At 48.5% G+C, this 23,505-nt stretch overlaps 9 protein-coding genes across 17 annotated transcripts in view; 3 read left to right on the top strand and 6 right to left on the bottom strand.

Annotated features, from left to right (window-relative positions):
• The window catches only part of LOC112340766, a 7,053-nt gene extending 907 nt beyond the window's left edge, over positions 1 to 6,146 (bottom strand). The window contains exon 1 of one of the 2 annotated variants that reach the window (XM_024659738.1): positions 4,306 to 6,146. In XM_024659738.1, coding sequence (XP_024515506.1) covers positions 4,838 to 5,296 — 459 coding nt within the window. In that variant the 5' untranslated portion in view covers positions 5,297 to 6,146 and the 3' untranslated portion in view covers positions 4,306 to 4,837. The remainder of the gene's footprint in view (positions 1 to 4,305) is intronic. The other variant, XM_024659737.1, reaches the window with a different exon arrangement.
• On the bottom strand, positions 3,271 to 3,824 carry LOC9640773. Its single transcript, XM_024659742.1, has 3 exons — positions 3,628 to 3,824; positions 3,399 to 3,565; positions 3,271 to 3,338 (listed from the first exon to the last, which is right to left on the bottom strand). Exons 1-3 carry the CDS (start codon positions 3,821 to 3,823, stop codon positions 3,312 to 3,314), a joined length of 390 nt encoding a protein of 129 aa, XP_024515510.1. The 5' UTR covers position 3,824; the 3' UTR covers positions 3,271 to 3,311.
• A 3,889-nt stretch (positions 6,147 to 10,035) lies between the features above and the next one.
• On the bottom strand, positions 10,036 to 11,068 carry LOC9640772 (immunity protein SdpI). The gene is made up of 5 exons (XM_024659846.1): positions 10,859 to 11,068; positions 10,688 to 10,808; positions 10,443 to 10,620; positions 10,289 to 10,376; positions 10,036 to 10,233 (listed from the first exon to the last, which is right to left on the bottom strand). The coding sequence occupies exons 1-5, from the start codon at positions 10,968 to 10,970 to the stop codon at positions 10,064 to 10,066; spliced, it is 669 nt and encodes a 222-aa protein (XP_024515614.1). The 5' UTR covers positions 10,971 to 11,068; the 3' UTR covers positions 10,036 to 10,063.
• Positions 11,069 to 11,084: 16 nt separating this feature from the next.
• Positions 11,085 to 12,583, top strand: LOC9640531 (very-long-chain 3-oxoacyl-CoA reductase 1). Its single transcript, XM_002985920.2, has 3 exons — positions 11,085 to 11,973; positions 12,089 to 12,158; positions 12,218 to 12,583. The coding sequence occupies exons 1-3, from the start codon at positions 11,264 to 11,266 to the stop codon at positions 12,491 to 12,493; spliced, it is 1,056 nt and encodes a 351-aa protein (XP_002985966.2). The 5' UTR covers positions 11,085 to 11,263; the 3' UTR covers positions 12,494 to 12,583.
• An 8-nt stretch (positions 12,584 to 12,591) lies between these two features.
• Positions 12,592 to 15,322, bottom strand: LOC9640771 (copper methylamine oxidase). The gene is made up of 10 exons (XM_024659764.1): positions 15,080 to 15,322; positions 14,610 to 15,031; positions 14,236 to 14,563; positions 13,969 to 14,184; positions 13,683 to 13,919; positions 13,443 to 13,628; positions 13,229 to 13,369; positions 12,903 to 13,171; positions 12,748 to 12,829; positions 12,592 to 12,688 (listed from the first exon to the last, which is right to left on the bottom strand). The coding sequence occupies exons 1-10, from the start codon at positions 15,320 to 15,322 to the stop codon at positions 12,626 to 12,628; spliced, it is 2,187 nt and encodes a 728-aa protein (XP_024515532.1). The 3' UTR covers positions 12,592 to 12,625.
• LOC9640770 (chlorophyll synthase, chloroplastic) lies at positions 14,551 to 17,801 on the top strand. 3 transcript variants are annotated; one of them, XM_024659844.1, is made up of 19 exons: positions 14,551 to 14,629; positions 14,760 to 14,841; positions 15,300 to 15,392; positions 15,443 to 15,495; positions 15,552 to 15,841; positions 15,889 to 15,930; positions 15,997 to 16,088; positions 16,153 to 16,240; positions 16,291 to 16,376; positions 16,427 to 16,513; positions 16,566 to 16,631; positions 16,697 to 16,780; positions 16,829 to 16,890; positions 16,948 to 17,023; positions 17,091 to 17,153; positions 17,225 to 17,306; positions 17,386 to 17,462; positions 17,553 to 17,600; positions 17,668 to 17,801. In XM_024659844.1, the coding sequence occupies exons 5-19, from the start codon at positions 15,685 to 15,687 to the stop codon at positions 17,728 to 17,730; spliced, it is 1,173 nt and encodes a 390-aa protein (XP_024515612.1). In that variant the 5' UTR covers positions 14,551 to 14,629; positions 14,760 to 14,841; positions 15,300 to 15,392; positions 15,443 to 15,495; positions 15,552 to 15,684; the 3' UTR covers positions 17,731 to 17,801. The 3 variants fall into 3 exon arrangements, with proteins under 3 accessions (XP_024515612.1, XP_024515611.1, XP_024515613.1); XM_024659843.1 differs by lacking the exons at positions 14,551 to 14,629; positions 14,760 to 14,841 and adding an exon at positions 15,100 to 15,187; XM_024659845.1 differs by lacking the exons at positions 14,551 to 14,629; positions 14,760 to 14,841 and adding an exon at positions 15,100 to 15,187 and having other exon boundaries at positions 15,435 to 15,495.
• A 7-nt stretch (positions 17,802 to 17,808) lies between these two features.
• LOC9640530 (glycine-rich selenoprotein) lies at positions 17,809 to 18,760 on the top strand. Its single transcript, XM_002985918.2, has 4 exons — positions 17,809 to 17,908; positions 17,967 to 18,067; positions 18,315 to 18,465; positions 18,589 to 18,760. Exons 1-4 carry the CDS (start codon positions 17,890 to 17,892, stop codon positions 18,627 to 18,629), a joined length of 312 nt encoding a protein of 103 aa, XP_002985964.1. The 5' UTR covers positions 17,809 to 17,889; the 3' UTR covers positions 18,630 to 18,760.
• On the bottom strand, positions 18,701 to 20,737 carry LOC112340806 (histone H3.v1-like). 2 transcript variants are annotated; one of them, XM_024659837.1, is made up of 3 exons: positions 19,732 to 20,737; positions 19,073 to 19,680; positions 18,701 to 18,974 (listed from the first exon to the last, which is right to left on the bottom strand). In XM_024659837.1, the coding sequence occupies exons 1-3, from the start codon at positions 20,305 to 20,307 to the stop codon at positions 18,971 to 18,973; spliced, it is 1,188 nt and encodes a 395-aa protein (XP_024515605.1). In that variant the 5' UTR covers positions 20,308 to 20,737; the 3' UTR covers positions 18,701 to 18,970. The 2 variants fall into 2 exon arrangements, with proteins under 2 accessions (XP_024515605.1, XP_024515604.1); XM_024659836.1 differs by having other exon boundaries at positions 19,073 to 20,737.
• Positions 20,738 to 21,098: 361 nt separating this feature from the next.
• Positions 21,099 to 23,439, bottom strand: LOC9640529 (ultraviolet-B receptor UVR8). 5 transcript variants are annotated; one of them, XM_024659840.1, is made up of 13 exons: positions 23,343 to 23,439; positions 23,132 to 23,276; positions 22,997 to 23,074; positions 22,881 to 22,913; positions 22,767 to 22,827; positions 22,586 to 22,716; positions 22,418 to 22,503; positions 22,158 to 22,359; positions 22,028 to 22,081; positions 21,850 to 21,960; positions 21,715 to 21,771; positions 21,369 to 21,647; positions 21,099 to 21,314 (listed from the first exon to the last, which is right to left on the bottom strand). In XM_024659840.1, the coding sequence occupies exons 1-12, from the start codon at positions 23,369 to 23,371 to the stop codon at positions 21,450 to 21,452; spliced, it is 1,185 nt and encodes a 394-aa protein (XP_024515608.1). In that variant the 5' UTR covers positions 23,372 to 23,439; the 3' UTR covers positions 21,099 to 21,314; positions 21,369 to 21,449. The 5 variants fall into 5 exon arrangements, with proteins under 5 accessions (XP_024515608.1, XP_024515606.1, XP_024515607.1 ...); XM_024659838.1 differs by having other exon boundaries at positions 21,373 to 21,647; XM_024659839.1 differs by having other exon boundaries at positions 21,099 to 21,304; positions 21,373 to 21,647.
• Positions 23,440 to 23,505: the final 66 nt, after the last annotated feature.

Below are 23,505 nucleotides of genomic sequence, written 5' to 3'. Positions count from 1 at the left end.
CGCGGCCGGGGACGTGCAGCGCGCCAAGCAGCTCTTCGATCGCATCCCTGCAAAGAATTCCATCACCTGGAACGCGATGATCGAGATGTACTCGCCGAGTGGCAATCTCGGCGAGGCGGAGGCGGTATTCCACTCCATGCCGGAGCAAACCCCCGTTTCTAGCACGGCCATGGCCCATAACGGGCATCTCTCACGCGCCGTGGACGGCCATGATCCAAGGCCACTGCCAGAACCAGCGGCTGGATGAAGCTAAAGATCTCTTTGATAGAATGCCCTAGTAACATGGACGACCATGATCACCAGGCCGGGCATATGGAGCAAGCAAAGAATCTCTTTGAAGATGCCCCGGATCTTAATGAGTGGCATTTACGGCTATGATCGACGGCTATGCACCTCATGGCTGCTTGGAGGAGGCTAAATGTTTGCTTGAGAGGCACGTGGTGGCTTGGAACTCCATGCTTGGCGCATATGCCTCGAATGGGCATTTGGACGAGGCACTAGATTCCTTCCTAAAGATGGCTCATCTCTTGGGCAACAATGATCCATATGCTCACCTCTAGAAACCATCTTGAAAATGCAAAGTTTATTTACGATCGAATGCCTTACAAGAGCAAGATGGCGCGCAAAGTGCTCCTCTCGGCCTATCTCTGGAATTGGCCACCTCCAAGAAGCAATGAGCCTCTTCCGGGCACCAAACTCGAGTTTCCAAGAGGAGTCCCTTGTGAGCGAAATCCGGCACCATTGCCATCCAGACGATTGCATCGCGCTCCTTGCTCACGAGAGAATGCCAGAGCAAAACTTAATCTCACACACACAAAATGTTAAGAGTTAAATTCCAAGACTGATGTAAAACACTTACCGAGGTGACAACACATGACTTGCTCCAGTATCGAGATAGGACTTCACGTTCCCCAAGTTCATACCACCACGGATCTGCAAGCCACTTGAAATGTAGCAGAAAACAGTGCTTCTCAAAATCTAGAAATTGTATACGCTTCCACTGCTGCGAGCGCTGCCTTCAGGGTCAATGAACGTGTCCTCCGACTCGAAATTCACAACCAGCGAAGACTGTGACAAATCCAGCAGAGTGGACCCGGCGAGCAAGATCATCCACTTCTTGACCACTTTATTTTCTTGAAGTTTCTTACTGTTTTGAGTACACTCGGGCAGGATCTGTACTGTAAAGGAAGGCTAAGATCCACAGAGAAAACGTCATGGAAAACACACAGAGAGTTATACTATTGAGCACTGTAGTTTGCTGATGGATCGCCATGGTCGTCGCTGGTGTGGACACAGAAACTATCGAGATTTTGGAGAAAGAACTAAACAAAACTGCAGCGGCAAAAGCCGCAGTGATGACCAGGCATGAGAGGAGCGATGCAAGCACAAGCTTTCGAGTAGGAGCCATAATTTCTGGAGAGCCAAGAGAAAAGAGAATAGATTGAGCAAACAAAGCGGGCAATCTCCCATAGATAAAGATCCAAGAGCACGAACTCACACAAAAGCTCGAACAAACTTTTACTCCAGAGGCAGTAGTAGCACATTAACGTTGATAACCATGGTTTAACAACCATGGTTGGAATGATCTACAATGAAACACACGTTCTCAATGCTCAAGTCAGAATAGATATCAGCAAAAGACGAACTTCTTGAAAAGGAAATTTGGAGCTGTTGGATTCTTTCTCAGCCGGCAAACTTCCGCCTTCAGTGACTCAAATCCGCTTTACATCCATGCTGGAGGTCAGAACCAAAGCTACTGAACTCTCTCTGCGTTCCAGAATATGCAATTGAACAAATCTTCAGTTATGTCAAGGTTCGTTCCCAGTAAGTTCAGTTCACTAGTACTGCGCGTACTCCTCTCAAACTGTGGATTGCCATTTAAGTGGGACAACGCTCCCACCTCCAAAACCAGCGAGCCTGAGAGAAAAAATCCATGAAATTTTCTACGGCCAGAATTATGGTATATTTAGTAAAGTGTATTTAATTTGATTTATAAAGATCCTTTACAATTAGGGCTTGCGTTCTTTCTTTCTTTTTTATCACAGCGATGAAGAGGGCGAGAGAATATGGCGATTGGAGTTTTGCAACGCTCGACATGGTGACCAAAGTAAAGAACAAAAAGGTAAAGGTGACACACAGTTCTCCACTACTACCGCCAGCTTTGGAGGAGAAACCGACGCTTGTGTTAGACATGGACGAGACACTAATCCATGCCCACAAGGCTATAGCGTCCCTCAAGCTCTTCAGTGGGAAGACTCTTCCATTGCAGCGCTACCTTGTCGCAAAGCGGCCAGGTGTGGATACATTTCTAAATGAGATGAGTGAGATATACGAGATTGTGGTTTTTACTCGAGCGGTGAAGCCTTATGCGGACAGGATATTGGATAGGCTCGACCCAGCTGGGAATCTCTTCACCCATCGCCTCTACAGAGATTCATGCTCGCCCAAGGAAGTGGGAGGGAGAAAGGTTGTGAAAGATCTTTCGAGATTAGGGCGGGACCTCAGACACACGGTGATCGTGGACGACAAGCCAGAGTCCTTTTGCTTGCAGCCCAGCAATGGAATTGTCATCCGTGCATTCAAAAACAGGAAAGGGCATAAATATGATGAATTGAAGAAAATAAGCAATCTGCTTAAGGAAATTGCAAGAGCTGAAGATGTAAGACAAGCGTTGGAGAAGCTTAAAAGTTAGACAAAAGATCTTGTAAAAGGAAACTCATGTATCCACTGTGTATGCTGTAACAACTGCTCACTCTAAATTGATTGTGGCACTGTCTCCCTCACAAAAACAAATGTCCAATTTAGCTTTGGAAACAATGTTATGGCAAATCATAATCAGAAAGACATCTCGAGTTTCAGTCTGATTCATTACTTGAGAGTCAATCGATAATTGTGATGCTTAAGCAGCGTCATCCTCTCTGTCCTGAAACGCAACGTAGAGCCTCCCAAAATCCCATGGCTCGATCACCTGGCCTATCCTTTTAGTGTGGCTTGACAAGAGTGGTATATAGTTTAGATACGATCTCATTATGCTCACTGTTTTGTTGTCCATCCCCACCTACAAATCAAACATGGACGAGAGTGGTATATAGCTTGGATACGATCTCATTATGCTCACTGTTTTGTTGTCCATCCCCACCTACAAATCAAACACGGAGTGAGGAAAACAAAACGAAAACAAAGTTTGTAAACGACAGAAGTTTATACCTGTAAGATATCTCCAGTGAATAAAACACCCCTCCCTTGAGCTCCATGAGACCAGTGGAGGATAGCAAAATGGCTAAAAGCGTGAGTCCCTCCCATAGTAGAACTTACCCTTTTCGTGCTGGTAAACCACTCTGCAAAAGTATGGATACAGAGAGATCGAAACGAAAGAGAGAAACAAAGGTAGACAATACCATTCGTGGGTATAAACCGGGACGCCTCCAAAAGCCTCGCTCCATCGAGAGTTTGTGCTGTAGTAATGCGGGTGAGAGATGGCAATCGCTCTCAATCCACCTAGTGACTTGGTTATCTCCACTGTGGCATCGTCTAGAAATGAGATGCAGTCCCACAGTATGTTTCCCTCTATCAAAAACATAAAAACCATAAAAAATGCGCAACGGCCATAGCTCCAAACATACATACCTTGAGTCTGGATGAGAAACGCACGCTGTCCAATGCCAAACTTTGGAAAGGTTATGATCTCGAAGACCTGCGGCTCATGCTTCTTGAAACCATTGCGAAACTGCAATCTCATCTTGCTCATGGACGTCCATACCTGACCTTCCCTAAAACTAAAAGTCAAGAAAACTCGAGACCTCCAGGATTTCTGAGAAAACATCCCACCAGACGTGTGCCTCCATAACTTTGAAATCCAAGAGTGTTAACAGGGACTCTCGTGGTGTCTTTGTAGAAAGCAATAACGCCGTGCATTGCTTAGAAACCTTAAGAGATGACCAAGATCTCAGTAAAAGGACAAACTTGTTAAAAGTCGAGGAGAAAGGTTGACAGACCTTGAGATCCTCTGGAGATATCATCAGCTGCTGGATGTGGTGGAGGCGGAGCAGAACCTCAGGTCAGACCCTGCTTATCCTGCTTACTATCACTCGCATGGCCAAGCCTCCTGTTTGAGCGGTGTTGGACGCTCCATTGAAGCAAGCGCATATAACACGGTTAAACACGTTTCTTACTGGAAAGCCATCGGTATAGAGCAGCTGACGACTATCAGCTAGAACGCAGCGTATTTGGAGGGTTCCAGTCTGTATGGCCACCTATTTTTCACTCGTTTAGTTCTCTCCAAAATATACATGAGTTTTCTTGTACCTGTAGATGGACTTAGGACAGACGTCCGAGATGTAGATCGTATAGTAGATGTGCATTTCATGTAGACGATGTTTCCATAAGTATGGATAGTGCTGTCCTTTTGGAAAGTGCTGGCTTGTCCGATCATCACAACCGTGTCAACATAATCGAAAACTCACAACTGGAAAAGAAGAAACAAGAAGAGAGCAAACGGAATAAGAGCTTACCGGATAGGATGGATCTTGCACTGCCGCTGAGACGCTCAACCCAAACGTAAGCTGCGCCAAGACACTAGGAGATGATATCCTTTTGATCCATCGCCCGGAAAACCAGCCTGCTCTCTTCCACTTGTGTCCAGGAAGTTAATTGTGTCGTTGACGAGCGCGCCCGGCATTTGGAGTGCAGCTGAGCGATGGGGGATGAGTTCTCGCCGCGTGCCATGAAAAACATCGTGGCTGGACCATGGAAGCTAGAACCTGCCAGGACTTGAACCTCGGACGTCCCCATCATCCAACGGCCATGATGCGATGCGCATAAGAGCTTGCCGCCCTCGTCACATCTTGCGACAATGGCCGCCGGATCCATCGCCCAGATCCTTCACAGCGACCACAAGAACAGCGTCTTCCTGCGAAATCTCCTCGTCCAGATGTATGGCCGCTGCGGCTGCCTGGAGGAAGCGCGATCGGTCTTCGATTCTACCTCGGATCCCAATCTCTTCTCTTGGAATCTCACCCTCCAGGCCTACATTCGCAACCACGACCTGAAGCAGGCGCGATCGGTCCTGGAAAGCATACCGCGGCAACGCCCATACGCCGCGGCCGGGGACGTGCAGCGCGCCAAGCAGCTCTTCGATCGCATCCCTGCAAAGAATTCCATCACCTGGAACGCGATGATCCAGATGTACTCGCCGAGTGGCAATCTCGGCGAGGCGGAGGCGGTATTCCACTCCATGCCGGAGCAAACCCTGGTTTCTAGCACGGCCATGATCGTGCCATATGCCCATAACGGGCATCTCTCACGCGCCGTGGACGGCCATGATCCAAGGCCACTGCCAGAACCGGCGGCTGGATGAAGCCAAAGATCTCTTTGAACGCCGGGCATATGGAGCAAGCAAAGAATCTCTTTGAAGATGCCCCGGATCTTAATGAGGTGGCGTTTACGGCTATGATCGACGGCTATGCACCTCATGGCTGCTTGGAGGAGGCTAAATGTTTGTTTGAGAGGCACGTGGTGGCTTGGAACTCCATGCTTGCCGCATATGCCTCGAATGGGCATTTGGACGAGGCACTAGATTCCTTCCTAAAGATGGCTCATCTCTTGGGCAACAATGATCCATATGCTCACCTCTAGAAACCATCTTGAAAATGCAAAGTTTATTTACGATCGAATGCCTTACAAGAGCAAGATGGCGCGCACAGTGCTCCTCTCGGCCTATCTCTGGAATTGGCCACCTCCAAGAAGCGATGAGCCTCTTCCGGGCACCAAACTCAAGTTTCCAAGAGGAGTCCCTTGTGAGCAAAAGCTGGCACCATTGCCATCCAGACGATTGCATCGCGCTCCTTGCTCACGAGAGAATGCCAGAGCAAGACTTAGTCTCACACACACAATGTTAAGAGTTAAATTCCAAGACTGATGTAAAACACTTACCGAGGTGACAACACATGACTCGCCCCAGTATCGAGATAGGACTTCACGTTCCCCAAGTTCATACCACCACGGATCTGCAAGCCACTTGAAATGTAGCAGAAAACAGTGCTTCTCAAAATCTAGAAATTGTATACGCTTCCACTGCTGCGAGCGCTGCCTTCAGGGTCAATGAACGTGTCCTCCGACTCGAAATTCACAACCAGCGAAGACTGTGACAAATCCAGCAGAGTGGACCCGGCGAGCAAGATCATCCACTTCTTGACCACTTTATTTTCTCGAGTCAAGCTTAACTTCAAAGAACAAAACATGGCCTAGCCGTGTAAAGGAAGGCTAAGATCCACAGAAAAAACGTCATGGAAAACACACAGAGAGTTATACTATTGAGCACTGTAGTTTGCTGATGGATCGCCATGGTCGTCGCTGGTGTGGACACAGAAACTATCGAGATTTTGGAGAGAGAACTAAACAAAACTGCAGCAGCAAAAGCCGCAGCGATGACCAGGCATGAGAGGAGCGATGCAAGCACAAGCTTTCGAGTAGGAGCCATAATTTCTGGAGAGCCAAGAGAAAAGAGAATAGATTGAGCAAACAAAGGGGGCAATCTCCCATAGATAAAGATCCAAGAGCACGAACTCACACAAAAGCTCGCACAAACTTTTACTCCAGTGGCAGTAGTAGCACCTTAACGTTGATAACCATGGTTTCACCACCATGGTTGGAATGATCTACAATGAAACACACGTTCTCAATGCTCAAGTCAGAATCGAAAGACGAACATCTTGAGGCGAGTTTAGATTGGAGCTAAAGGAAATTTGGAGCTGTTGGATTCTTTCTCAGCCGGCAAACTTCCGCCTTCAGTGACTCAAATCCGCTTTACATCCATGCTGGAGGTCAGAACCAAAGCTACTGAACTCTCTCTGCGTTCCAGAATATGCAATCGAACAAATCTTCAGTTATGTCAAGGTTCGTTCCCAGTAAGTTCAGTTCACTAGTACTGCGCGTACTCCTCTCAAACTGTGGATTGCCATTTAAGCGGGACAACGCTCCCACCTCCAAAACCAGCGAGCCTGAGAGAAAAAATCCATGAAATTTTCTACGGCCAGAATTATGGTATATTTAGTAAAGTGTATTTAATTTGATTTATAAAGATCCTTTACAATTAGGGCTTGCGTTCTTTCTTTCTTTTTTATCACAGCGATGAAGAGGGCGAGAGAATATGGCGATTGGAGTTTTGCAACTCTCGACATGGTGACCAAAGTAAAGAACAAAAAGGTAAAGGTGACACACAGTTCTCCACTACTACCGCCAGCTTTGGAGGAGAAACCGACGCTTGTGTTAGACATGGACGAGACACTAATCCATGCCCACAAGGCTACAGCGTCCCTCAAGCTCTTCAGTGGGAAGACTCTTCCATTGCAGCGTTACCTTGTCGCAAAGCGGCCGGGTGTGGATACATTTCTAAATGAGATGAGTGAGATATATGAGATCGTGGTTTTTACTCGAGCGGTGAAGCCTTATGCAGACAGGATATTGGATAGGCTCGACCCAGCTGGGAATCTCTTCACCCATCGCCTCTACAGAGATTCATGCTCGCCCAAGGAAGTGGGAGGGAGAAAGGTTGTGAAAGATCTTTCAAGATTAGGGCGGGACCTGAGACACACGGTGATCGTGGACGACAAGCCAGAGTCCTTTTGCTTGCAGCCCAGCAATGGAATTGTCATCCGTGCATTCAAAAACAGGAAAGGGCATAAATATGATGAATTGAAGAAGATAAGCAACCTGCTTAAGGAAATTGCAAGAGTTGAAGATGTAAGACAAGCATTGGAGAAGCTTAAAAGTTAGACAAAAGATCTTGTAAAAAGAAACTCATGTATCCACTGTGTATGCTGTAACACTGCTCACTCTAAATTGATTGTGTCACTGTCTCCCTCACAAAAACAAATGTCCAATTTAGCTTTGGAAACAATGTTATGGCAAATCATAATCAGAAAGACATCTCGAGTTTCAGTCTGATTCATTACTTGAGAGTCAATCGATAATTGTGATGCTTAAGCAGCGTCATCCTCTCTGTCCTGAAACGCAACGTAGAGCCTCCCAAAATCCCATGGCTCGATCACCTGGCCTATCCTTTTAGTGTGGCTTGACAAGAGTGGTATATAGTTTAGATACGATCTCATTATGCTCATTGTTTTGTTGTCCATCCCCACCTACAAATCAAACATGGACGAGAGTGGTATATAACTTGGATACGATCTCATTATGCTCACTGTTTTGTTGTCCATCCCCACCTACAAATCAAACATGGAGTGAGGAAAACAAAACGAAAACAAAGTTCGTAAACGACAGAAGTTTATACCTGTAAGATATCTCCAGTGAATAAAAAACCTCTCCCTTGAGCTCCATGAGACCAGTGGAGGATTTGTGCAACAGCAAAATGGCTAAAAGCGTGAGTCCCTCCCATAGTAGAACTTAACCTTTTCGTGCTGGTAAACCACTCTGCAAAAGTATGGATACAGAGAGATCGAAATGAAAGAGAGAAACAAAGGTAGACAATACCATTCGTGGGTGTAAACCGGGACGCCTCCAAAAGCCTCGCTCCATCGAGAGTTTGTGCTGTAGTAATGCAGGTGAGAGATGGCAATCGCTCTCAATGCACCTAGTGACTTGGTTATCTCCACTGTGGCATCGTCTAGAAATGAGATGCAGTCCCACAGTATGTTTCCCTCTATCAAAAACATAAAAACCATAAAAAATGCACAACGGCCATAGCTCCAAACATACACACCTTGAGCCTGGATGAGAAACGCTCGCTGTCCAATGCCAAACTTTGGAAAGGTTATGATCTCGAAGACCTGCGGCTCATGCTTCTTGAAACCATTGCGAAACTGCAGTCTCATCTTGCTCATGGACGTCCATACCTGACCTTCCCTAAAACTAAAAGTCAAGAAAACTCGAGACCTCCAGGATTTCTGACAAAACATCCCACCCAGACGTGTGCCTCCATAAGTTTGAAATCCAAGAGCGTTAACAAGGACTCTCGTGGTGTCTTTGTAGAAAGCAATAACGCCGTGCATTGCTTAGAAACCTTAAGAGATAACCAAGATCTCAGTAAAAGGACAAACTTGTTAAAACTCGAGGAGAAAGACTGACAGACCTTGAGATCCTCTGGAGATATCAGCTGCTGGATGTGGTGGAGGCGGAGCAGAACCTCAGGTCAGACCCCGCTTATCTTGCTTACTATCACTCGCATGTCCAAGCCTCCTGTTTGAGCGGTGTTGGACGCTCCATTGAAGCAAGCGCATATAACACGGTTAAACACGTTTCTTACTGGAAAGCCATCGGTATAGAGCAGCTGACGACTATCAGCTGGAACGTAGCGTATTTGGAGGGTTCCAGTCTCTATGGCCACCTATTTTCCACTCGTTTAGTTCTGTCCAAAATGTAAATGAGTTTTCTTGTACCTGTAGATGGACTTAGGACAGACGTCCGAGATGTAGATCGTATAGTAGATGTGCATTTCATGTAGACGATGTTTCCATAAGTATGGATAGTGCTGTCCTTTTGGAAAGTGCTGGCTTGTCCGATCATCACAACCGTGTCAACATAATCGAAAACTCACAACTGGAAAAGAAGAAACAAGAAGAGAGCAAACGGAATAAGAGCTTACCGGATAGGATGGATCTTGCACTGCCGCTGAGACGCTCAACCCAAACGTAAGCTGCGCAAGACATTAGGAGATGATATCCTTTGATCCATCGCCCTGAAAACCACCCTCCAGTTGTGTGCAGGAAGTTAATTGTGATCGCGATTGCCTCCGGCATTTGGAGTGCAGCTGAGCGATGGGGGATGAGTTCTCGCCGCGTGCCATGAAAAACATCGTGGCTGGACCATGGAAGCTAGAACCTGCCCGGACGTCCCCATCATCCAACGGCCATGATGCGATGCGCATAAGAGCTTGCCGCCCTCGTCACATCTTGCGACAATGCCAGCGATGGCGCGCCAGATCCACGCCTAGATCCTTCCCAGGGACCACAAGAACAGCGTCTTCCTGCGAAATCTCCTCGTCCAGATGTATGGCGTGCTATTTAGTGAAGATAGATGCAATTATATGGTTACTTATATATTGTATTATTCAAGGTAGTAATGGTTCGCCACTGTTTGATAAGATACAATAAGAATAAATCAGGAAATAAAAGAAAGGAGCAAACATAAGCACTAGAGTTGTCACTAGAAATCCAGTTCCCAAGGGGCACACCAGCGAAACAATGAGTAATATGATTCCAAACAACATAAGAATCACACCTACACACAAAGTTTTGTTAAAAAAAACCAAAGGAACCAAAAGAATTTCACGTACTTGCATGATTCTGGGTTTGCTTCCAGACAGTAGAATTTGATACTGTCCATGGTGTTAGAATGCCAATGGTGGAATTAAACTCCACATACTGGAAGAATCAAAGAAGAAATCGCATGACACCACGAAAGATCAAGGCATGAAAATTCGACGGTACCTGGATGTTATATCCAAACCAGAAGAGTAGCCACAATGCTATGCTCGCAACGAAGAGACGAGGATGAAAGTCATGGCTGGGACTCGTTGCCGCATCTAAGATCACGAAAATGTGAACGAAGAACAGGAACAATGCCGGCACGGAGATCACGTGGGCTGCCGCGTGCTTTGACTCTCCGCTGGAAATCCACCCAGACGATCAAATTTCCCGTGCTAGATCTGGAAGACTTGGGAGAAATCACTCACCCCTGTCGCTCCAGATCCCTATCGCGCGCGGCGAATTGATAGATGACATATGGAATCAGGAACTGGAGCACCGGGAGCGCGAAGAGACCGATCCATCGCGGCGCCCAGGCCACGGGATGCCCTAGAAGATCTAGATATCAGACAATGCCGATAGAAATCTATGGATTTTACCCTGCAGATTCCACCAGAATGGCACCTTGTGAGGCGCGGAATGCCACTTAAATGCCGTCGCGATGACGCTAGTGATCGCCAGGAGTAGCGGAAGCCCCACCGGATTGCCCATATCTCCCCGATCTGCCAAGAAAACTCGCAAGAACCTACAAAATTTCGAGAGAGAGGTGCCCAGCTGGCAAGGAATAAAAGCTGGCCGTTGAAGGGAATATCCGACGCTTTTAAATAGGTCACAGACCAAACTTCTGGGCGCTCAATGAATGCGCTCAAGGCGGTGGACGGCTCCGATGGTCTGGGAGCCAACGGCGGGGATTGTCGTGTGGAGTAGTGTGAGTTCTTTAGCTTAGGTTATTCTCGGCGCGCTTTGCTTGGCGCTCGCTCGCTCGCTCCATCGATCCGATCGAAATGACGTCGACACCGGGGCCTGCGCAGATCCTGTCCGAGTTCCTGATGGAGAACGCGAGCAACATCGGAATCACAGCTCTCGCCTTCGCATGCGTCCAGCACTACATCCCCGTTGTCAAGGCGCTGGCGATCTTCGGTATGCTCTGTGGATTTCGCCTCCTCTACGCGCTTTCCATTGGGATTTGGGCCGCATTCCTCCGGCCTGCCAAGAATGTCAGGGATTACGGCGCCTGGGCGCTGGTCACGGGCTGCACGGATGGAATCGGCAAGGCGCTGTGCCACCAGTTCGCGCAGCGCGGCCTCAATCTGGTGCTCGTCGGCCGCTCGGAATCCAAGCTCCGCGACATGATCCAGGAATTCCAGGCGCTGTACAAGGGCGTGGATTATCTCCCCGTGGTGGTCGATCTCTGCGGGCCGGATCTCCGGGCCGAGGTGTCGAGGGTCGAGCGGGCGATCGAGGGGCTAGAGGTGGGAATGCTGGTGAACAACGCGGGTATGTCGTATCCTTACGCGCGATTCTTTCACGAGGTGGACGACGAGCTCCTCACCAATCTCCTCCGGATCAACGTGGAGGCGATGACGAGAATGGTTCACATGGTTCTCCCGGGGATGCTCAAACGGAGGAAAGGATGTATCATCAATATGGGCTCCGGGGCAGCGTCCATTCTCTCCTCGGATCCATTATACTCGCTCTACGCGGCGACCAAAGGGTACGTTCTTCCTCCTCTCATTGTTCTTCCTTTCTTCTTCTTCAGCCGTTTGAAGCTATGATCTCTGGCTACGTTTCGCTGTTCTAAGCTGCAAAACACTTTTTTTTTCGCACAGATTCGTCGACCAATTCTCGAAGTCACTGAATGTCGAGTACCGGGATGTAGGAATCGACATCCAATGCCAGGTACCAGTAGACCATTTCCACGAACTTTGGAAGTGATCGCTCGTTCTTTTCTGTCACAGGTTCCTCTATATGTCGCCACGAAAATGACGCGAGTACGAAAGCCTTCCCTTGCTTGTCCCTCGCCGGATACTTACGCGCAGTGCGCGATGCGATGGATCGGCTACGAGGCCCGCGTCACTCCCTACTTCCTCCACTCGCTGCTGTGGTTCATAAGGGGATTGTTCCGGGAGCACACTCTCGATGCCAATCGCTTGAAGACAAGCTTGAACATTCGCAAGAGAGGGATCGCTCGCGATGCCCAGAAGAAGCAAGAGGAGGAAGCCACGAAGATCTGATCTATACAACACTGGAAGAGGAAGAAGAAACGATTGACTATGTCTGTGAGAATATTTTTTTAAGGGTCTTCTAAGGGCTTTTTTTTTTAAGTTTAGGGTTTGAGCAAGGGCATTTGTTTTGAACTTTAGGGTTTAAGCGCCATTCTGATTTGGGGGAACGTCGATCGCCGGGCAGCAGTCGAAGAATCCATGCGGCTGCGCGATCCATCGATCACTCGTTAGCGGCGCCATAGCAAGCGATCGAGGATTCCTACCGTGAGTGTGAATCCGATGCGCTCCACTGGCATCACGGGCCAATCCTCGAGCCTAGGTATGTGTGTCACTCCAAATACGTACCTGCGTTGCATCGATCGAGAACTAGGAGATTTTGCGAGAAGAGAGGAAGGAGAGATCGATCCTAGAGTATTACCACAGGACGATGTCGGCATTCTCGAGATCGCGGTCCTTTTTCACCCAGGTCGGCAGGCCTTCTCCAATGCGGGGGTTTTGCTTGGGGAACTCGCCGGCTGGGTAGAGCTCGTCTTTGCTATAGCTGGTTACCCAGAGGTTGTGCTTGAGAAACTCGGCTCTTCGCAGGATCATCGCGTCCTTGCCGATGAATCCCAGGCAGTTTGCTCCGGGAACAAGCTTGTAGCCTGTGTTTCCGCCAGCTCGATTCACAACTTTGGTGTTTCTTACCTGCATTGTCATAGAAGTCGAGCATGAAGTTTTTTCTTCGTTGTTGAGTCTACTTACTATCCAGTGTCGTGCAGATAAAGGATTGCAGTCTCTCTGAGCTTGCATTTCGGATTTTAGCAGCGTCTCCTTGGCGTAGAATGCGTTGCAATGAGGATTGTTTGGACCCGGTGGCTCTGGCACAACGTTAACCTCTACAACCTGAGAAACAAGGACTTAGAAACAATGAGCCGAGGCAAGGAAAGGTGATAGTTTCATATTGAGCTTCAAGTACCTGATTTTCTGCTTCTCCAGGTTTGCTGTCGACTGCCATGTTCATGCGTGCTACAAAAAAGTGCTGGTGTATCGGAGCGTATAATCCAGTGCTTATGACCGTTCCGTTTTTCCTTTGCTCGCCGGGCTGAATCGCTCCGAGGCTCAGAATGCCGGTAAGTTTCACTTCAGCCTCTATTTTCCCATCCTAAGTAGGGAGCTTTAGTGATAGTCTGGATTGTTAGGATGCTTGTTGATCTACCTGGTAGAAGTGCCAGTAGAAGCCATAGTCGTAGTTTGCGACAGTGCATATGAAAGAAACGGTGAGCCGTCTAGATCTTCGGACTTCAGAAAGACCTGTCCTCCAATCCTTGTGCTTCCACAGTATGCCATTGTCTTCTTCGTGTAAGCATATTGCATTTTCGAGTGTTTCGACGTCTCCCTTTTGGTCCGTGAGATACGCATCGAAGTAGTGAATGTATCCTAAGCAGTCGCATCCCTGCCAAAGCAAACAGGTCGTGAGCTTACATGTCTGCTAGTCATCCTACCTTTTTCAGCGAGTGAGCATTCCTCCCAAGTCCGTCTTCTCCTACATCGAAAGCATTTTTTCTGTAATGTGGTTCTGCAGGATCTCCGTAAGGGACTATCATCTCTACGAAGCTCAACCTGTGAGCCACAGACCTCGGACCTCGAGAACCGTCGCTATACGCTACAGTGTGGATTACTAGACCTTCTCGTGGAGTAAATCCCAGGCGAAAGGACCACTGAGGTAAAAACGAACAGGTTAGTCTCAAGAGCACTCGAGAAACCTTTACCTTTTGCCAGGTTACTTCGTATCCATTAACTTCAAAACTTGGTCCTCCAGGTTGTAAAATCTGCAACGGCTTGACGTCGGTTCGGAGGCCTCCTGGAACACAAGCTGGTGTGTAGTTCCTCATTGGATCTGGTGGCGGAAGCGGAGCAGCTTCTCTCTCCTCGAGTTCGACGACATTCATGTTCTGGAGATCAACTAGCAGCGACAGGCCTTCTATCGGTCTCGCGTAGCCGTTTTCCATCGGACAGGAGCTCTCAGTTCTATAAAACATAAGCGGTCTCGCCAGTCTACGACTTGGAGCATCCTTTTCTTCGTGGTAACCAGTGCACCTGCACTAAGTTCATGTTTCCGACAAGCGAATTCCGCAAGGCTTACCAGGTGTCCACCATGATCAGGTCAGTGTTAGTGATTCCTCGTTTTCTCAATGCCTCTATTAGTGGCTTGTGCGATTTTACGATTGCTTCACAGAGCACGTATTCCTCTGTTCCCTGCTGGTCACTTACACGTTCTTGTCTATCATGCAAGGAATTATGAAAACTTACCACTGGAGGCTGGACGTCTGGAATGTACTGGCACCACAAGACTTTGGGAGCTCTAGGCGCTGCTGGTAATTCCACAACCCAGAGACTTGTTTCATTGTTGTGTGCATTGTACACGGTCAGCCTTGCTTGTCTTGAAGGACGTACTAGCTGTTGATGGTTGTGTTTCACTTGGAGTTGACATTGATACAGAGCAAGCAGCATCTTCTCTGGCTCGTCGAGGATCACCTCGATGAAGTTTATGACGCCGCTTTTGGCCTGTAAGAACCATTTTCGTGAGGTTGCGTGCAAAGAGAAAGAACTCACAAGTGTTGGTGCAAGTGCAGTTTTGATAACATGCGCTGCTGCTACAATCTCCGACGGTTGCAAGGGATCCAGAGGGTGGAAAGAGTGACCTGTGCAAGAAGGAAGCTCGTGAGTGCATTTGCCACAGTAGTGCTTACATTTTTCTGCATCCTGGTTGCCTTGTTCCTTTCCATTTGGTTGAGATCCCTTCGTGATACTGACATTGCACCGGGACTTACAGGTGACTGCTGACGGAGGAGCCATGGCAAACCTTCTTCATAAAAATGCAGCGATCCTTTTTCACGAAATGAAAACGGGTGTTCCGGCATGACAGGTATTGTTTTTTGTTTCATTCTATGCACGCCGTCCCTTATAGTTTTGCAGCTGCGGGTGTTCTTTTCCTCCCAGGAATTCGGTGTCTCACCGCAACAGACCAGGTACGTTCATGCAAAGTCGAGCAGTTTCTATTTAATCGTAAGCTCGACTTGAGCAGATCAAACTTACGTGGCTAGATCTAGCGCACACGATGTTGATTGGATATTCCTCCGTCTTAAGGTTCAAAACAGCAAGGGATTTTCTGACCTTTTGGTTTGTCTCTGCTGACCGCAGCAGTGCCGCGAGCGGCTATGGCCTTTTTATCTCTGTATCTTTCAAAGCCGTCGACCACCGAAGCGTTGTGGGTTTCTGATTGCCGAATAATTCATGGGTGCTGCATTCAAATGCCGGCTGCCAGGATTAGATTTCAACACAGGAGTGCCGGGGTCCGATCGAAACGGCACACAGGTAGGCATGTTGCATGCTGTTGTAGGTGCTCAATTCTCATGAAACAGGGCGTTTGAACGTTCGGGCAGCTGGTACTGAGACAGACAAAAGTAAGGAACTTGTCAAGGTTTCTTTCTTTCCTTACCAATTTTGACATTTGTTTTTCTCTGATTCAGCCAAGCCCAATGCTCCTGAAGTTACTCCCAGTGATACCAGATCTTCCGCCGTGAACCAACTTCTTGGCATGAAAGGAGCTGGAAAAGAAACGGTGCCTGCCGAACGACTTTTCCACCGAAAGGAAGATTTCTAAATCACATGATATCTCAATGCAGGACAAGTGGAAAATCCGCTTACAGTTGACAAAACCGGTGACATGGGCACCATTGATCTGGGGAGTCTTGTGTGGTGCAGCGGCATCTGGTACGCTTGTGCGTGTTGGTCGCTAAAAAAACCGAGAATGCATGTTGCAGGAAATTTCCATTGGACAATCGAGGATGTTGCTAAGTCCATCACTTGTATGTTGATGGCCGGGCCATTCTTAACTGGATACACTCAGGTTATTTTCCTTTTTCGATTCTATCTTCATCTTCCATATTTCTGTTTCAGACCATCAACGATTGGTATGATCGCGAGATAGACGCTATCAACGAGCCTTACAGACCAATTCCGTCAGGAGCCATATCCGAACCCGAAGTAAGTCGACAAGTCATGAATTTTTGGTTGAGTTCTTCTGACGACTTTACAGGTAATCACGCAAATTTGGGTGTTGCTTCTTGGTGGCATTGGTCTTGCTTATACGCTCGATGTGTGGGTATGTTGTTTTTCAATCTCGTCCTTCGGTTTTAAATCTTTGCTTACACATGTTCGCAAACACAGGCTGGTCACTCATTTCCAACAATATTCTGCCTTTCGCTTGGAGGCGCTTTGCTCTCATATATATACTCTGCCCCTCCTTTAAAGGTATCAAACCACTCCTCCAGGAGTACGAGTTAAGCTTGCGTTTTACAGCTGAAGCAAAGCGGATGGATAGGAAACTACGCACTCGGCTCAAGCTACATTGCCTTGCCTTGGTACGTGACATTGCTTTCGCTCGCTCGCGTTTTGATTTCCTCTTTTGCGCCATACAGGTGGGCCTCGCAAGCTCTCTTTGGAACGCTCTCCTGGGACGTTGTCGTCCTCACTTTATTGTACAGCACGGCAGGGGTTAGCGTCCTTGCGTTTTTCCTTTCCATTTCTCTTGTACTCAATCGCCAGCATTGTGTCGTCACAGCTCGGAATCGCCATCGTGAACGACTTTAAGAGCATAGAAGGAGACCGTGCCATGGGATTACAGGTGATATTCTTTTATATTTCTCCTTTGGATCTAGCCAAAACTCGTTCAAATGCTTTCGCTTGATTACCCAGTCTCTACCAGTCGCATTTGGAATCGACACTGCAAAGTGGATATGCATTGGCTCCATCGACCTCACGCAGCTATCCGTTGCAGGTCAGCAGCTAAAAATCCCGAGTTTAAGAAAACAAGAAAACACGACTTTTTCTTCCACTTATTCCGCGTTTGATCACAGGCTACTTATTCGCCACTGGGAAGCTCTACTACGCACTGACATTACTTGGACTCATCACTCCGCAAATAATTTTCCAGGTGAGCTAGCATTCTTTTGTCCAAGTTGCGAGCTCGATTGTCTCGTAGTTTCTAGCTTACGCTCTTTTCCCTGTTTCCAATCTCATCCAGTTCCAGTACTTCTTAAAGGATCCACTTAAATACGACGTGAAGTATCAGGCAAGCACATGATTTCCACTCCCCAAAGTTTCTTTTTGACCAATCCTATCTCTCATTTGTCTTGCAGGCTAGTGCGCAACCATTCTTTGTTCTGGGTCTTCTCGTCACGGCTTTGGCCACTAGCCATTGAGACAAGAGAGCTCCAAAAAAAGTCGTTTTTTTTTGTTCCAGCTGGAATCGAACCGTTGCCCTTTGAAACAATGACGTCGATGTGTCCAATGGGGCCTCGCCACGTGTTGCGTCAAGGACACAAAAGCCCTAGGGCAAGGAAGAGCTCCAAGCTCGCGCGATGGCGTACGTTGCTGGAGGTAAGAGATCGATCGAGTATTTCCAATTTCTCCTTCCTTGCTGATGGAATCGGAACAGGGTCATTGAAGAACAAGCGCCCATGGAGCCTCAGCCTCCTCGCGGACTACTTTTGGGGGATTTTGGCCTTGATTCACACCTTCTTGCTCACCTTGTTCTCTGTAAGTGTGTTTGTCTTGTCCAGCCTGATTGGGCACAAAGTCAAAACGATTGGTCTTTTTTAAGATAGACAAGGATAGCTACGATTGATTGAAGATTCACGTTGTTGATAGAGAGCCCCGCTGGTCCCAAAGCTAGAAGCTTTAGAACTTAGTCCTTGTGACAAAACTCTGTTCTCTCCGGGTTTTCTCGCCAGCGGAAAAGATTCGCACTGGTTTCCCGTGACTGATGCCTCGTGTTGCATTGCAGAAGGACGCATCAGATCAATACGGCAGGACGAGACGATCAAGCGGAGGAAGTAGAGGAGGGTGGGGTGGTGGCGGCGGTGGTGGTGGCGGTGGCGGTGGTGGTGGCGGAGGCAGACGGGGTGGACTAGACAACATCCGGGGCATTGATCACAGTACGTAACATTCTTTAAAGGGAGAGAAGAAGGAAGTTCTTTCCTTTTTGTTGGAGCTTCTTTACCCTTTTTTCTTGATTTTTTCTCTAATGCTCTTTCCGGATGGATGCTTTGCATTTGCAGGTGCACCCACTAGAGGGTGTGGGTCGTGCTGTGGATTATGAGACCCGACAATGGTGGTGTCCATATGTCTCTTTCAAAAGCAACACGAAAGTCCGGAATGGATCTATCTATGTATCTTGGCCAAAGCCTTTTCCACACATTTTAACAAATAAAAAAGGAGAAAACCAAGAAAGCTCTGACAAAACTAGTATCGACTGTAGAGGCAGCCGCTCGTGATCGATGGATCGATCCCTCCCTTTTTTACTTCTTACACAGTGTTTCAAGAAAAAAAGCTGTGGACATTCTTGTTCTCCAAAGAAGCGATTGATCGATCGCGCTCTAGATCCAGTGAAGGTCCCGCTTTCTTTTCCTTCGTGGGGTCATGGCGGATGAAGAGAGCCTTTCACCTAAGAACCACACACATGATAGCACATGATTAGCCACCTTGTAACGAAACAGCCAAGCTTTACGGTGTCCGGGAACTGAACGGGCTCCAGAAGGTTACCGGTTCTTTTGGTCGTCGCTCAAGAGCGCGGCTCGCAAGTTGGATTCCTGGCGCTCGATCTTAAACTTGGTGAGGAAGCTGTCGATGCGGGTGTTGAGATCGTCCCGGTCGAGAGGGACCGGGCGCGACGGTGGGATGTAAGTGCCGATGTTTGCGAGCGAGGGTGTTGATATCGACGACGAGGCCGTGGGCGTCATGGTCTTTGGCGACGAATTCCTCCGGGTGACGTGCTTGGGATCCATCTCCAGCCCAAAGGAAGATGGCGTGGGCGTTCTCGACTTGGGCGACGAGTTCCTCCTCGTCACTCGATGCGTCTGCGCCTGCGTCTGCTTCTGCTGCTGCTGCTGCTGCTGCTCCTGGTGCTCCTTGTCCGCCGCGGCGTGGATCTCCTCCAGCATCTTGGCGTCCAGCTTGAGCGATTGGGTCTTCTTGTGCCTCGGCCTGGACACTCTCTGCTCGTCGATCGACTCCAATTGCTCGTTCCTGGCGGACTTCTTCCTCGATGCTGTTGGAGATGGAGCCGGTTGATCGCGTTCCTCCTCGAGCTTTGAGGAGATCTTCTTTGCCGGAGGCTGATGATCGCGTTCCTCCTCGAGCTTTGAGGAGATCTTCTTTGCCGGAGGCTGATGATCGCGTTCCTCCTCGAGCTTTGAGGAGATCTTCTTTGCCGGACGCTTCTTTACTTGTGGCTCTTGTTCTTCTCTTGCTGGAAGCTCTAGCTTTCTTCGAAGTTCATCAACTTCTCGTCGTTCTTCTTCTTCCTCTCTCTCGGATTCCGATGACGATGAGAACGAAGGGTCCGATTCCCGAGCCTTGGGATTGTCAGCTACAGTAGTGCTACTCTCATCCTTCTTCACCTGGCGATGAGCATCAAAAACACTGCCCCAATCTTCGCTGTTGCCGATCAAGCTCTCCCCCGCGATGGAGGAAGGAGCTCTAGCGATGCCACTGCCACTGCCACTGCTGCTCTTGGAGTGATTGATCCACAGGAAGAACACCACACAGTTGACGAGGAGGAAGAGCACTGGCAAGGACAGCCACTGGATGAGATCCGTGTAGCTCGTCGACTGGAATGCCTCGGCAAGCGCTGGAGCGTAGAAGTAGACGACCCAGGGGAAGATAGCAGTGAGGAAGAAGATAGCGGCGACAGCAAGGGGCCGCTCGGCGATTCTCACGAGCAGGGTGTCCGATGTGCGGTATTCCCTGTCCGCCATGGATTTCTCGAGCTCCGTCATGGTGAGAGTCGCTGGAGAGTGGAATCGATCGACAAGTAGAGAGAATATTTCGAGAAAAGAGAAATATTTCGCGAACAAAGATCGATGCGGGAGGAGGAGAGATCGATGGAGGAGCGATATTTCGAGGAGAAGGAACGATGGAGGAGCGCTATCAAGGAGGATCCCTGAGAAATGCAGCACTCACTTACAGTAACCTGGATCGATCGAGCGCGGCATAAATCGGCGCCGGATCGATGAGCGAGACGTGAAGAACTCTGTCACCGCCTAGCGGCAGAGCCTGGACTTTGAAGAACCGATCAATGTTTGTAGCGCCGCCTCCGCCAGTGACGATGTACTCGACAGAGCCAAGGAGAGAATGAAAGAGAGAGAGAGAGGGCACGCAAGCGTATAAATGGAATCTTCCCGAGATGCGATTAGGAGGTCCCAGGTTCGAATCCCGTGGGCTCATTGTCGTTATTTGTTTGTAATGACAGGTGGGTTGAATTTGTGTTGTGTGATGTCAAAATAACTCTCGTCATGGTTAAAATTCTCATGCTAAGGTGGTGAAAGTGACAAAATCGACATGGCCTCTTATCAAACCACGTAGCATGCTATTCTCCAACACAACAATCTAAGTAAAATCTCCTTGGAGTGATTTTCTTTTCGCGATGTTTTACGTGGTGTCTAGGCGTGACTTGTCCGTGCGTACTTTGGGACCACTGTCCTTGTTCCATGTGTTCCACGCTGGAGGCTAACAATTTAGTTCCATCCGGGAGGTAAAACGTAGTTCTTCTTGCTACTATTGCAGGATCTTGGAAGGATCGAAAATAGCTATAGCTCCTCCTGGAAGGAACACGGGAGATCGAAACAAAAACGATGATGCCTGGAGAAATTTTTGTAGCAGCGAGCGAGAAATTCGAGTAAAGATCATACGGAGTTCTCGCTAGCCACATGTGATTCACGTTTGTTTGTGCCGGAACCACGGAAGAATTTACGTATTGCTGACAACATTCTGGAAGAGATCTCCCCTGGAAAAAACACCAGGAATTGGTCAGAACAATGTAAGAAACTGGCAAACTTACTCACAAGATGACACTGCTCGGGAAGTTTCTCCGGCTGAAATGACTTACGTAGGCTTGCAGAAGAGAAAGAAGAAAAGTTTTCTAGCATGAAGCAACCGCGAGAGCATGCCTGCCACCACAGGCAACGAGTTTTACCACCCACCCGGTACTACCATTGGCCTCGTCTTCACTGACGATGTTGTGCCGCGAGTAGTGATGGAGAGAAACGGGGACTTCGACGGGATGCCCGGTCGTGACTGCTCCACTATAGCCAAGACGCCCGTGGTCACCACGTCCAAACTAGACCAGGTAAGAGGCAGCCATCAATCTACGACTTGAAACGTGATCCAAAACTACACGAACTTACTGAGAACATGCGACCGCTGATTGTTGCTGCCACGGAATGCGTGCCACCACACGAAACCTGTAAACTTGCGTACAATTCTCAAAATCCTTCCGAGGATGGAAAAGAGAAAACATATAAACAAGAAAGTTTCTGTACCTGCACAACTGGCTCTCCAGCTAGAAGATGAACTTTCTGTGGAAGCATTTTGCTGCTCTTGTCATCACCGAAACCCAGCCGTCCATGCTCTCCTCTCCCCCATCCATACACCTGTGCGTTTTGTCAAAAGACTCAGCATAGGCTCTTTGTTTCCGTGAGATCTTAGAGAGACACTTACCGCTCCATCAGGTGTCAATGCCATAGAATGCCAGCCACCAGCTGCAATATCAACCTTACAAGACAAAGAAAGCATACATTAAAGAAAACTTATGAAGCGTAAGAGAGAGTCAAGAGAATCATGTACAAACCAGAACAAGTCCAGTCAAACCCTTCACAGGAACTGGAGAAGAACGCGGCTGGGTATCTCCAGTGCCAAGTTGCCCGTACTCGTTGTTGCCCCACGCCCAAACTTCTCCGTGTTGGACCAGCGCAAGATTGTGAAAAGCACCGACGGCAATCATGGTTACGTTCTCCAATCCCTGTACGCGAACTGGAACAGATATTTGCTTGCTGGAACGCAAAAAGCCACCAATCAGCCAAAAAGAAAGTCTCGCCAGAAAAAGTTTACATGTCGCCGGGAGGCCATGGTTGTCCCCAGGTCCAAACATGTCCTTCCTCTGTAAGGACCACCGAGTGTGTGCCACCCGCTGCTACCTGAAAGAAGAAAAAACAGAGAATCTTAGCAAGGAAAGGCCACCAAGCTACGACAAGAAAGACTTCCAAATAGCCTACTCAACTGCCGGACGCATAGACGAGGAGCACATCTCTGAGGAATAGTGATGTCACGGTGGAGAACTTTACTCTCGCCTTTGTTTTGCTGCTCTTTGGTTTGCTGCTCTTCAGCGCACTGACCATACTCGTTACCTCCTGGAAAGAAAATGCAAAGGATTTCCTCGCAAAAACAATTCTTTTCTTACCCCATGCATATGTTCTTCCCTCTTCGTCCACAGCCAAGCAATGCCAACCTCCAATCGCAGCCTGTGATAGACAGTCTTTAGCTACAAAAGGAGAAAAAGTATGAGCGATCTTACCTGGACAATTTTCACATTTGCCAAAGCCTTGACCTGCAAAGCCCGAGATCTCAGTTCCCTGCTGGAAATGTCTTGCAGGGAGCGATTAGGCACCAAAAATCTACACCACACTCTACCTGGCTCGGCGTGCTCTCCGTCTTGGTCTCTGGAGGATGCCCCAGAGTGCCGCGCTGGTTCCATCCCCAAGTAAAGAGCTGCGACACACCGATCACCAAGAAATATTACGACCTCTTTCGCGATTCGCTGCTCACCCGGCCGTCCTCACAGATCGCCAGGGAGTTGCGGCTCCCGGCCACGACGCTGACTACATTGTGATCGCGCAGCGCATCGACAACGCACACGGAATCCTTGTCCTGGAGATTGCCGAGCCCGAGCTGCCCGTCCTCACCGGCTCCCCTGCAAATCACAGCCAGCGCCAATCAATCAGTACCGCGCGCGGCAAGAGAAACGATCGAAACGCACCACGCCAACACACAGGTGCGCGACGCCATTATCGAGGAACCCTAAATTAAAGGAGAACACGAAAAAAAAAGGTTTTGCCTCAAAACAGTAGATGCCAAATGTACAAGAAGCATATTCCACGTCCTTACAGAAAAGCCAAAGCGGCGGCGATGGCGGCGGTGGC

This window comes from Selaginella moellendorffii, unplaced genomic scaffold (genome assembly GCF_000143415.4).
Source record: "Selaginella moellendorffii unplaced genomic scaffold, v1.0 SELMOscaffold_70, whole genome shotgun sequence".
NCBI classification, from domain to species: Eukaryota; Viridiplantae; Streptophyta; class Lycopodiopsida; order Selaginellales; family Selaginellaceae; genus Selaginella; species Selaginella moellendorffii.
This window is presented reverse-complemented; position numbering and strand designations above follow the sequence as displayed.

Excerpts from the sequence above, each read along its gene's own strand:
- LOC9640773 (XM_024659742.1), bottom strand. The coding sequence starts at position 3,823 with ATGTTTTCTCAGAAATCCTGGAGGTCTCGAGTTTTCTTGACTTTTAGT. Across the intron at positions 3,566-3,627 it reads GTTTCTCATCCAGACTCAAG|GGAAACATACTGTGGGACTG; the intron begins GTATGTATGTTT and ends TTTTTGATAGAG. Across the intron at positions 3,339-3,398 it reads CCGGTTTATACCCACGAATG|AGTGGTTTACCAGCACGAAA; the intron begins GTATTGTCTACC and ends ATACTTTTGCAG.
- LOC9640772 (XM_024659846.1), bottom strand. The coding sequence starts at position 10,970 with ATGGGCAATCCGGTGGGGCTTCCGCTACTCCTGGCGATCACTAGCGTC. Across the intron at positions 10,809-10,858 it reads ATTCTGGTGGAATCTGCAGG|GGCATCCCGTGGCCTGGGCG; the intron begins GTAAAATCCATA and ends TAGATCTTCTAG. Across the intron at positions 10,621-10,687 it reads AGGGATCTGGAGCGACAGGG|CGGAGAGTCAAAGCACGCGG; the intron begins GTGAGTGATTTC and ends GTGGATTTCCAG.
- LOC9640531 (XM_002985920.2), top strand. The coding sequence starts at position 11,264 with ATGACGTCGACACCGGGGCCTGCGCAGATCCTGTCCGAGTTCCTGATG. Across the intron at positions 11,974-12,088 it reads CTCTACGCGGCGACCAAAGG|ATTCGTCGACCAATTCTCGA; the intron begins GTACGTTCTTCC and ends TTTTTCGCACAG. Across the intron at positions 12,159-12,217 it reads GAATCGACATCCAATGCCAG|GTTCCTCTATATGTCGCCAC; the intron begins GTACCAGTAGAC and ends TTTCTGTCACAG.
- LOC9640771 (XM_024659764.1), bottom strand. The coding sequence starts at position 15,322 with ATGGCTCCTCCGTCAGCAGTCACCTGTAAGTCCCGGTGCAATGTCAGT. Across the intron at positions 13,629-13,682 it reads TCTACTGGCACTTCTACCAG|GATGGGAAAATAGAGGCTGA; the intron begins GTAGATCAACAA and ends CTCCCTACTTAG. Across the intron at positions 13,172-13,228 it reads TATCTGCACGACACTGGATA|GTAAGAAACACCAAAGTTGT; the intron begins GTAAGTAGACTC and ends ATGACAATGCAG.
- LOC9640770 (XM_024659844.1), top strand. The coding sequence starts at position 15,685 with ATGGCCTTTTTATCTCTGTATCTTTCAAAGCCGTCGACCACCGAAGCG. Across the intron at positions 15,842-15,888 it reads CCGATCGAAACGGCACACAG|GGCGTTTGAACGTTCGGGCA; the intron begins GTAGGCATGTTG and ends CTCATGAAACAG. Across the intron at positions 17,307-17,385 it reads CACGCAGCTATCCGTTGCAG|GCTACTTATTCGCCACTGGG; the intron begins GTCAGCAGCTAA and ends GTTTGATCACAG.
- LOC9640530 (XM_002985918.2), top strand. Across the intron at positions 18,068-18,314 it reads TCTTGCTCACCTTGTTCTCT|AAGGACGCATCAGATCAATA; the intron begins GTAAGTGTGTTT and ends GTTGCATTGCAG. Across the intron at positions 18,466-18,588 it reads CATCCGGGGCATTGATCACA|GTGCACCCACTAGAGGGTGT; the intron begins GTACGTAACATT and ends TTGCATTTGCAG.
- LOC112340806 (XM_024659836.1), bottom strand. The coding sequence starts at position 20,307 with ATGACGGAGCTCGAGAAATCCATGGCGGACAGGGAATACCGCACATCG.
- LOC9640529 (XM_024659840.1), bottom strand. The coding sequence starts at position 23,371 with ATGGCGTCGCGCACCTGTGTGTTGGCGTG. Across the intron at positions 22,828-22,880 it reads CAAATGTGAAAATTGTCCAG|GCTGCGATTGGAGGTTGGCA; the intron begins GTAAGATCGCTC and ends TGTCTATCACAG. Across the intron at positions 22,360-22,417 it reads CCATGGCCTCCCGGCGACAT|CAAGCAAATATCTGTTCCAG; the intron begins GTAAACTTTTTC and ends TTTGCGTTCCAG.